This window comes from Bicyclus anynana, chromosome 8, assembly GCF_947172395.1.
Source record: "Bicyclus anynana chromosome 8, ilBicAnyn1.1, whole genome shotgun sequence".
NCBI lineage: Eukaryota > Metazoa > Arthropoda > Insecta > Lepidoptera > Nymphalidae > Bicyclus > Bicyclus anynana.
Genome location: NC_069090.1, coordinates 716,130 through 728,099, shown reverse-complemented (window position 1 = coordinate 728,099; position 11,970 = coordinate 716,130). Strand labels below are relative to the sequence as shown.

General features: G+C 36.5%; 1 protein-coding gene across 1 annotated transcript in view; it reads left to right on the top strand.

The window, feature by feature from the left end:
• The first annotated feature begins 4,047 nt into the window (after window positions 1-4,047).
• The window catches only part of LOC112049635 (uncharacterized), a 45,437-nt gene continuing 37,514 nt past the window's right edge, over window positions 4,048-11,970 (top strand). The window contains exon 1 of the mRNA XM_024087603.2: window positions 4,048-6,023. Within this exon, the coding sequence (XP_023943371.2) occupies window positions 4,476-6,023 (1,548 nt within the window). The 5' untranslated portion in view covers window positions 4,048-4,475. The remainder of the gene's footprint in view (window positions 6,024-11,970) is intronic.

The window sequence follows — 11,970 nt, the reverse complement described above, 5'->3', positions numbered from 1 at the left end:
GTGACATGTGTTCTAGCAGGTCCTGCGCGGAATTATATTTAGCCATAGGTTACTGGAAGATTACAAATGGCGCTTATGGTGCTAATGGATTCATTAAAAAACTGTCAAGCACGAATCGGAGTCTTGTGACGGAGGTTCCGTAAAATGTAACAAAGGCAGGTATTATAATTTGGATATTGTATACTACGTTGATAGCAGAAACGTACGAAGAAACGCATTGTAAATAGTACATTATGATATAGTACATTATGTAGGCGAGGGTTACAAGTAAGCAGAGGCTGTAATTATCCAAAGCGCACGTAAGTCATAGGACGTTTTATGGAAACACACTTTCTGACAATGAATTTGCATCTTTGCCTATTTTCGTATGATGATATCCTCGCCTTTGGCTCGAGCTTGCAATTTCGCCTCGGCTGTAATTTTTTTCACACATAGCGTATTTTTTTAGGCAAATGCACCAAAAACTAATAATGAATTAATATTTTTTGGTTTCTGTTACAGATTAGTTAATTTGTTGTTCGGTTGTTTAATAATGAAATTATTAAAATGAAAGAGTTAAATGTTTATTTATTAAATTTATCTCACAAAGTAAATTTTATTCATAAACTGTTGAGCACTTTTCTGTCATAAAACCTCTTTGCTAAGATTTAAAAAAAGACCGTTCGCTTTTTGACGCACGATAAACGTTTTACATTGCATTACGGCACATGTGCGTAATTAGATACATTACAATATTGAAATAAGAAACCAATTTCAATATTATAATGTATCAAAATACGCACGTATCATAATTGTAAAAAAATAAGTGAAGATACTTTATGAGCAAATGGAAAAAATAAATAAAATTAAAGCATTATTTTTTAAGGTCATGATAAAATATCTAAAAATTATAACACCGAAAGAATGAAGGGATTTTCTTGAAATATGAGGTATCCTAAAATACAATTGTAATTATATGTCAATGACGCACAAGGTATTTTTAGTGTAGTTAACTTGACAGGTACTATAATGTCTAATGTAGGGCCCGCACGGACAGAAAGAGTCCAGGAGTCCGTCGTCATCAACCCATATTCGGCTCACTGCTGAGCTCGAGTCTCCTCTCAGAATGAGAGGGGTTAGGCCAATAGTCCACCACGCTGGCCCAATGCGGATTGGCAGACTTCACACACGCAGAGAATTAAGATAATCCTCTGGTATGCAGGTTTCCTCACGATGTTTTCCTTCACCGATTGAGACACGTGATATTTAATTTCTTAAAATGAACACAGCTGAAAAGTTGGAGGTGCATGCCCTGGACCGGATTCGAACCCACACCCTCCGGAATCGGAGGCAGAGGTCATATCCACTGGGCTAACCCAGTTCAGGAGTTCAGGAGTTTGTAACTTTATCATAATCAATCATCATTATCAGCCATTGAGTATAGATTCGACTGGTATATCAGCCTATTTTAACGGCCTAACATAGAGCCAGCAGGGTTATTATGTAACTCGGTGTACCATTCAAACAATCAGTCACTACATCGTTTTTAACCGACTTCCAAAAAGGAGGAGTCTGTATGTATGTTTTTTTCATCGTATTTTCGGTTTTGCAACCATATAACATTGTTTTTTAAACGAAATGACATAATTATCGTCATTTTACGTAAAATGGCATTAGTATTAGTGGTAGTAGCAAGTAGTGTCTTTATTTTAACGAAAAACTAGTATCATCATCATCATCATCATCATCATCATCATCATCATCATCATCATATCAGCTGATGGACGTCCACTGCAGGACATAGGCCTTTTGTAGGGACTTCCAAACATCACGATACTGTGCCACCTGCATCCAGCGACTAGTAGTAGTATGCAAAACTAGTATATAGGTACATAATTTCGTTGAAATAATCATGTTAGACGATCGTAAAAAGAAAGAATCACTGCCATTTTATGTGAAATGGCGCAGTCAATGTTATTTCGGTGAAATAACTATGTTAGATGATAACAAAAACAAAAATACAACGAAAAATTATGTATTGACTCATTGTTTGAATGGTACAAATGGTACCATTCAGGTACACTGAGATACCATATTAAGGCCGCAGCACCCTATAGGAGAGGATCCTTATAGGACAGGGTATATGGAGCTTCGACCCACAACGCTGTTCAGATGCAAGTTGGCGGGCTTAGGGTGATAATGTTAAATTCATTAACGACCACTGTTAACGGTGTTAATGATAATGAGCGGGAACGGCTTCATAATCTTCGCAGCCGAAGGGTGCAAACTCTAACACCACCAAATTCCCAAGGTTCCGTAGATTAAGTTCGCACTTGAGTCCGATCACATATGGTCTCCGTTTTACTGGATCGTTTTATCGGATACTTTTTTTTCAACGATGGCGCAGGGAGTTTTATGAGCAATTTTACATATAGTACAGCATTCAGTATATAGTAAAAAATACGCTCCGGTAAATTATGACATTCCGTTTTATCATCGAATACTGGATGAACAGAATACGTATCTGTCATGTTTCAGTACAATTTTACCGGATAGACTCTGTGCGGGGGTGAGGGGGAATTTTGAGCCGTCTCCTCGCAACTGACTCAAGAGTAAACTGTAAGCGCCTACTGTAGGTCTTAGCGGCAAGAGTGAGAGAATTCGGAAAATTCTCTGCGTGTTTTTCCTTCACCGTTTGAGACACGTGATATTTAATTTCCTAAAATGCACACAACTGAAAAGTTGGAGGTGCATGCCCCGGACCGGATTCGAACCCACACCCTCCGGAATCGGAGGTAATCAATTAATTTAGACAGGGGATGATTGCTTGGGGCATCAATTTATCTCAATTCACCACTGGCTGCGGTATTAAAGCGTGTATCTTTTTTGGAGGCATCGGTGTACGAGCCTCAACCATAAAGAAGATATTGTGGAGATAGTGAGGTCCCTTGGATGAGGCTTAAATAAAATTTATAATATTAAAAAAAACACCTACCTACGTAAGTAAAAGATGGGTAAACGGTTGTAAAAATAATTGCTATCTTATTAAATAAGGCGTTACATAAATAATCTTTATGAACGATTGAGTGAAACTTCCTAAATAAATATATAAATTGGAGAGGAAATGTAATTATTAATAAGTTTTATATTATTTAGGTATTAATATAAGTAAAGTTTGTATTCTAAACAACATCAAAAGTGACGTCTATATCTTAATTTTTCTATTAATTAAAAATACTCTTAGACGACAAAACAGATGGCGCTTTTATAATAGGATGACTGTGATTATGTAACTCAATGATAGATGGTAGCACTGAACAATTATTGTAAAAAAAAAACACTTAAATTAGGGAAAATTATAAAAATGGCAATTTATTTAAATTCAAGCAATTTTGTTTTTATATATTTTTTTAGAACTTAACAGTTCTACTTATTTACCCAAATTTAGGGGAACATTATTCTATAGATTATTCCTAATATGCGAAAGTTTGTGTGTACCTAATTAACACTGCTATTTTTCAAACCGAAAAAATCAAGGGTTCCGGTTGTGAAAAACATATTTCCACGCGTAAGTGGAAAGACATTTAAAATTAAAACAATTGTATGTTAAATGTCCTTAATTAATTTCAGGAGGTCTATCGTATAAGTAATATTTTGAAGTAGAACTTTTTTTACGCACGCATAACTTGTTGTATAAGCTGGCGAATGCGTTACGAAAAGTGTCATCGGGTGAGGTGAACGGAGTTGAGAGAAAGAGCTAAAAATGTTTTACTTCAGTCCTGTGATAGCACACAAATATGATACTTTTTCTTAGTGATGCTGATATGCCTTGGAATAATAATATAATATTCTTTGCTGATAGACATAATTAATAATTTCCCTAAAAAGTCCTAGGCTCTGTTATGATGATAAAAAATTATTGGTTTGTATAAACTTAAAATAAATGAATTTTAAAAGTAATTAACATTCATAGCCGTACTTTTAGTATAAAACTGGATTTTTACACCACACTTTATTTTTGTACTAAGCACATCGTTCAGGGAAATTACAATATTTTGTCTGGCAATCTCATATCAGAGTGCCATGCCCTCGCGATATGAACGATCAACGAACAACTGTTTATGTAAACTTTCTGTCAAGTGTATACTGTACAATGGCACTTTAAAATACTTTTATTACGTTTTAAAATGTGGAAACAAGGTTTTGCAATAAAAAGCTGAAACTTTCTAGTGATTTGTGAAGTGTTGAAAGTATAAACCAGTAGTGTTTCCTGTCTCAGTGATACAAAATAAAAAAAAACAACAGGTTGATAACACATTTCAGTGAATAGCACCATCTGTTTTCGTTTTAGAAATTGTGGAAAATTTGTTTATTTGTGACTGTGATAATAAATACTATTGCGTCAATAATTCTGTGTGTTGAGTTTTAAGTGATTTAAAAAAAAACTTCGTGTATATGTATTTTCGTCCCACGAAAATGGTTTGCATCTCAAAATAATGATAGCTCATCCAAAAAACAGAGTTCAAGCCATAAAGAGTAAATTCGAAAGCCTTCAGACGGAAAACGAATTAATTTTACCTAAAAAGGTGCCATTGCAGGACAAACAGGTCACTAATATCAACGAAAAGATTAATAATAATGAGGTTGCACAGGAAAAACCTTTTGCAAGTGACGAATTTGAGCCCAAACCTAACACCAGTTATTTATACTCCAAAAACGAGGTAAAACGCAGTTTTAGTGATGGTAAAACGTCTCTAACGCGTCAGACCAGCGATCCGGGGAAGAAATTACACAGAAGTCACGCTTTCAGGTGCGATCGTAGCCAAAAAATAGATCTGAGTCCTAAACGGCACGGAAGCTGCAACGGTAGGTCAGAAACCAGCGACTTTTCATTAAAAATGGAGAAGAAACTCAGCAAGGAGCGTCGCATACAGCTTGGCAACTTCCTCGAAGACCAGATGAAGAAGGAAAACTTCCAACCGCCAGTGAGCAACAGCAATGAAGACTGTGTTATAGTAGGTGCTGTTCTGGAAATCCCCGATGTGGTGCCCAACTCAATACCAGATTCCCAAGTTCCTAAACACATTTTGGATCAATATGCGAAGGTAGTTAAAAATAAACAACAAGAAAACAGACAGGACTCCATGACAGACAGTGGTGTGAGTTCGGAAACTGAAAATGTTGAGGAAGAGAAAACCAGTAAAATTAGCAAACTTGTATCCCAGTATGAAAAATCAGATCTCAATCCTGATACAATAAAAACAAAACCAAATTTGGAAGACATGAACGTCTTGTGTGCATCCAGCGAGACAATGAAGTTGGAACGTAAAAATCCACATCTAATTTTAACAGACACTTTGAAGAAAGCTCTGAAACAACCATTGCCAGCCGGACCTCCACCCAAGAAGCCTCCGAGAATTTTCAATCAGTCTGCTACACAAGAAACTCCAGAAAAAACTAAAAAAGATGCTAAAAAAATGTTGGAAAAGCTGGAACAGGCTTTACACAAGCGTGAAAATCAAAATACCAGTAAAAATATTTACGACATAGCAGAGACTGATCATACATTGAAGAAACCTAAAGAAATGCACTATTTATGTACAGAATTATTAGATTTAAAACATAAAACCTTAGCGCCTATCAACGAAAATGTAAAAGATCCATTCACAAAGTGCTTCAATTCATTAAACTGTGCCATAATAACGAACAATTCAACTTTAAGCTTGCCATACACTCGGCTGAGTGTCCACGACACTAACATATGTAATTGCAGTGTAGAGAACATTGATACCAATAATTTGACTACTTTCCTAAAAGAAAAGTGTTTGAAGTGTCAGAGTAACGACAGCAGAGTGCATGGTTTTAAGTGTCATTTGAGTTGTAAGTGTCGGGAGGAGAAATCAGAATTTTTTGTGAAGGAGCACATTTACGATGTGCCGTACAATCAGTGCAGTGGGCGTGATCGTCAGTATGGGACTTTGAATTTTTGGAAAACAAATGGGAATCACAGTCGGAGTATGGAGGATTTAACCAGTACAAAAGATGTAAGTAAAATAATTACTTAGTTTGGTAAATGCATTTTATAGGTGTACTGCAGGGTCAGACCTTCTTCTTTAAAGAATAGAGGGGACAAGCAGCTTAGACCAACCATGCAGCTCCAATTTGAGTTGGAGAGCTTAGGGTGATAATGTTGAATTTCTTGATAATACCACATGTTAAAAAAAAGATTATAATGAGCACTGAAGTGTCTTGGGCACTGAAGTGTCTTGCAGCAGTAGGGTTGAATTTTTGTTCATAAATTTTTAATAGTGTTTTGTATTATATTTTATTGAAGTCGAAAAAATTAAAAAAGAAACAATACATAAATGAGATAATTTAATTACAGCCAAAAGTTTATTTAATGTCCCAACTGAACTGAGAAATTTTACTGAAACTCTTTCTTGAAAGTAAGAAAATCTCAGTATTTCATAACCCTACCCAAGAGCACAAGGTCCCAGGTACAAGACCTGGGACCTTGTGGTCAGTCATAAAGGCTAAGGCCTGGATCAGAAAGGTAGATTATTTCATTATTTTGCACTGTGTGGATTCATGGATCATAAGGTTCTTGCTGAGGCTATAAAATATTGACTTTATTTTTCTTATTGGAAATTCTGAACACATTATCAAATTAGATTTGCTAATGTTGTCTTTATTACTATTTATAGTGCACTTAACTGAGGCAACATTGTTGCCCTACCAACTTCAGAGCATGGTGGGTCAAAGCTCCATTTCTAATTGTCTTTTACATGAATGGAACCCTGGTTATTCAAATTTGGTTTACAATGATTAATAAAGAAAAGATTCTATTCATACATCCATGACTTCGTACATACACCTGAATATCAGTTTTCTACTAATATTGACATTTAGAAAAATTTAATTAGAAATGATAATAGTTTTAGGATACTTACTACACTTAACATGTCCACGGTGTTAGGAGATCTAAAAGACCTCTTGCAGGACTTTTGTTTTTTGTGTGACCCTAAATTATATTGTATCACTCTGCTAGATCTCATAATTTATATATTTTTTAAATGATTATAACTATCACAAATAAATATAATATTTGCTTTCAGCTTAAGGTTTAATTCAATGGTGTAATAATAAAATTGAGCTTAATTAAGTTTCTAATGTTGTATGGTAAATAAATAATCATTCATTGCAAAATTTTAGCTATTTTTCTATCTAGAGATCTATCACATCTCAAATGCAGCTGAGGAAAAGTTCATCAAGAAGTCTTTTAGCACTAAAGAACAAGCATAAAGTACTTTGAAAATGTTAAGGTGGCAAACATGTTGTCACCCATCAATCGCTCAATTGATCAAAGCTATTTAACCTTCCATGTTTAACCAAAGTTATTGAATCTATAATAAACTTTTATTACCTGTAGACAAATAAAAATATAGGCCATGTAATATAAAGATTTGTGTAATTAATCTCTTAAGTGAGTACCATAAAAACTGCATCTGCTTATGAAGTCGGTTAATGAGACTACATTTGAATATGCGAGTGAATCATCGTGTGAATAATGAACAATTATACCGTAATGTAGGCGGCATTAAAAAAATTATATCATACTTACGTAGGTAGATGGTAATATGTAGATTATCATGATAGGTCAACACCTTGTTTAATTTTTTTAGCCTTTATGCATAGTTGTCGACCATATTGTTTGCTATAGTGACATCAAAAGATATGGGAAAGCATAAATGTCTGCAGTGGTTAGATCTGTAGGACTTTAATCACAGAACATAATAGCACATAAGCTGTGTGTAATATATTGGAGGTGGATTTAGTTTAGAATTACTTATCTTTAACATTAGTATTTTTAACCAACTTCCAAAAAGAAGGAGGTTCTATGTTTGGCTGTATGTATGTTTTTTTTTATTCATAGTAATAGTTGATATAGGGCCATTTTCATAATTGATAGTCCTCAGGTCCAGACTTAAAATATTTATCCACAAACCGACGCCTCGCGGTTTTACCCGTTTCCATTTCCGTGAAAATACAGGGATAAAGTACAGCAGGGTTAGCAGTTAATACAGGGTTATGTTATCAAAATCGGATCAGCAGATCCAGAGATTAATCCCTACAACACCACAAACTTTACCTCTTTATAATATTAGTATAAATGACCACTCTACTCAAACATTGTGTATGTGATTTAGACATGATAGGGTGGGAAGTTTTCCTTCCAACCAATCTTCCAGATTTCGGTGACTAATATGTCCCCTGGAATCTTTTGTAAAGTGGATTTTTTTTATAATTTACCGTATATAATACGAGAAATCATGTCCTTAGTCGCTTCGAGGGTTGCCGAGGTTGAGATTAAAAAACACCGTTTAATATTTTTTTAAAGATTTTTAAAGAGAATTTTGACCTTAGGTTCTCTAGCGAAGGATTGCCATAATGATTTCCACTTCCTTCTACACTCCTATATGCAAAAGTGTTCCCCGATCCTCAGTTGACGAGGGTATACCATAGGGTTCACATTGCTAAGAACCCGATATAACTTCCTCGCTCCCTATGGCTAGAAAGTATCCATGATGATGTCCCTAGGTAACAATAAAAGGGTGGTTTCCCACGGGCCACGCACCGGAGCATGACGTCTCGATGTCCGACGCAAGTTGACCTTCACGCACCAATGGCTGCGTTGGACGAGTAGACGATATCACATATCTACTAGTTGATGGATACATGTTACATTGTCATTATTTTTAGTGATTACTGATTGCGATTATTTGAACAATTTCTTTGTTCTATAAAAACAGTTATTTAATTTCAATTTCAATTATTAAACATATTTTTTTTAAATTAACAGCTATTTTGTAGTCTAGTACTACGGCTCACTAGTAGTACGGCTCATGGCGTGAAACCTATAGCTTGGCAAGTTCGTTGATGACACTCCCATGATATGCGGGCGACGGGGGGGAAAGACGGCGCAGGTGTGAAATCGTGCATGCGGGGAAGTAAGGTGCATCAGTCGTGGGTTTTTTGTTCATCGCTACACGCCCCCCGGCCTGCGCGGACCATCAAGAGTGTTACAAACGAATTTGCCAAGCTATACTGTGTTTAAATCCTTGGTTAAGTCAAGTCGTAATCATTACGCTATTCCAATGTGTATGGGGATTTAACACATCCCAAGTCCTGGCTGAGAATTTAAACTGAAACTTTCCTAGAAGAAATAAACGCTTATAATCAATTATTGAGTACTATAGACTGAGGACATTCTACATTATCATTAGGGTCTTTGTAGTAGACATACATTTGTCATTATACAGTATACACTACATCATTCTAAATAGCTATCAGTATGTAAGATGCAAAAAATACAACACAAGATGTACTAGACAATGATTGACTGATTTCTCTTACAAATCACGATGATTCGCTGATATTTGTCATTGCCGAAATGAGATGGACTCTATAGCTTAGCTTTGAAGACTCAAAATCGATAAGCGAAGGTGTGCAACTGTGAATTAAAGTATAATACCGTGTCAATTTTAAATGAACGGTATTTAAAACGGTGGTTAATTTGTAGTTGACGTGTTATTTGTATACTTGTTGTGTAGATGAATGGTGCAGTGGAGGAAATGTCTCGCTTCTTTGCGAAGTGATTTAGTTCGCCGGTAATTTTGAATAATCTTTTACCACTAGAAAGTCGCGTTATTTGTAAATGTCATACTTATGGCTATCTATTATTCCCGTATCCCGTCCCCCGTATCACAGGAACGGGTCCTACGCAGGTGAAATCGCGGGGCGTCGGCTAGTATTTTCTAAATTGGCTCAAGTATGGTCTCGCGGTACGCATCGGCCGTGGCTAGTTACTTACCGCAATACCGGTAAAATGCGGCAAGTCTGACTGTCACCAACTTTCGGTCCAGTATCTTAATCTATACTTATAAGAAAATAAGAAGAGGGTGAAATAGGGGTTGAAAGTTTGTACGGATTCATCATTTTTAGAGTTTTAAAAATTTGTTCATATATCATAAAAAAAATACGAAATATGTCATTAAATTTTTTTTTAAATTCAACCCCTAAAGTGGTGAAATAGGGCTTGAAAGTTTACATTGATTTCCACGCAGACGAAATCGTGGGCGTCCGCTAGTATACATATAAATGTCACGAAATCTCGAAAACCGCTTTACGTACAAAGATGAAATTTGGCAGGGAGGTAGCACTTAGTAGATTTTCGCTAAGAACGGGTTAACGGCCGGTTTAAAGAGGTCTGAGAGCGGATGAAGTCACAGGCGTCCGCTAGTCATGTACGAGTATAACGAGATTTGACAACTGCGGTCATACACCCTCGCCCAAGCGAGTGCTTTGGCTTTCATACTATTTTCCCACCTGTCCAGTTTCCCATTTTGGTGACTACGCAGGTGCAGTGCGCTAACAAAATCGACTGAATAATGTCTATAAAAGTAGGCATTGTATATTTGCTCGGTAGCTATTATCGGCCGCCTTGGCGCGGCGAGCCGGTTTCACATCCTGTGTTGCTACAACGATCGCTTTTTGAACGGTAACTAGATGTTTTCTCAAAAGTATTATCAATACTGATAGTCGCAGAAGGCCGCGCAAAGTTCTGGTTTTCACAAATCCCGCAAGAACCAAACATGTTTCCGGGATGAAATTAGTCTATGTTCTGCTCCAAGGTACCATTTATTACTATACCAAAGTTCATCTAAATCGATTCAGCGGTTTAGCCGTGCAGAGATAACATACGGCACTTTGCCTGTAGGTTGAGGAGGAGGAACCTCAGCTAAAGCCTACCATCAGACGAAATCAGAACCGTGCACTTGTAGAAGATATTACTTAGGTAGTTACTTAAAATATGATTTGCGAAATTTACCTGACCTGAAAGTTAAATGACAGCCGTGATAGCTCCTCCAACTTAGCAACCTGAATTTGAAAAAATTAAATATCTCGGTGAAGGAGAAACATCGTGAGGAAACCTACCATGACATACTTGAGAATTTTCTTAGTTCTCTACTTGTGTGAAGTCTCCTAATCCGCATCGGGCCAGCGTGGTGGACTATTGGCCTTACCCGCTCATTCTGAGAGGAGGTTCTTTAGGTAACTGAATATATAGCTCAGTGAGCCGAATATGTATTGTTAATTATGAGAGTTAAATCCTTAATCTCCGTTATAATGCAATGTAAACCGCACTACAATTCAAAAATTTACTTAGCATTTTTTTAAAACAAGTTCCAGCTTATGTTTTCCCAAGGCTGGTTGGGCTTCGGAATCGTGCCGGAAGGCTTAGTCGTTTCGCAGCACCCTGTAAATGATATGAAGGGCCATACGTTATAGTTTGACATGTGCATACTAATTGTAGTTAACGTATCCCTAACGAGTCTGTCATACCTTGGCAACACACAGACGAATCTTGGCATTTCATGGGATTTACCGTGCGGTTGCCAGGTCCATCGCGTGGCAGAGAAATCTCATTCTCTGGGATTTTATAGTGTTTTAATACGTGTCCATTACTGTAGTCCAATCGTGCAGTTCGGTCACTTGGTTTTGCTTGTATAATTTGTCATTAAGCTTGCTTTTACCTTGTCTGTTTTGTAATCAATTCTTTTTGAGCTCTAGATACTGAAACTCTTACAATCGGGCCAAATGCGTGAGGCCAAAATATCTAGATACTAGCTGACGCCGCGCGGTTTTCACTCGCGTGGTTCCCGTTCCCGTAGGAATAACGGGATAATATATGTATAGCCTATAGTCGTCCTCGATAAATGGCCTATCTAACACTGAAAGAATTTTTCAAATCGGACCAGTAGTACCTGAGATTAGCGCGTTCAATCAAACAAACAAACAAACAAACTCTTCAGCTTTATAATATTAGTATAGATTCCTTCAAAGATCATCGATTAACCAACCATGGGTTTGTTTTCATATACAGCCAGTCTAATCTGATGAAGAATAAATAAATATATCTTATTTACCTGC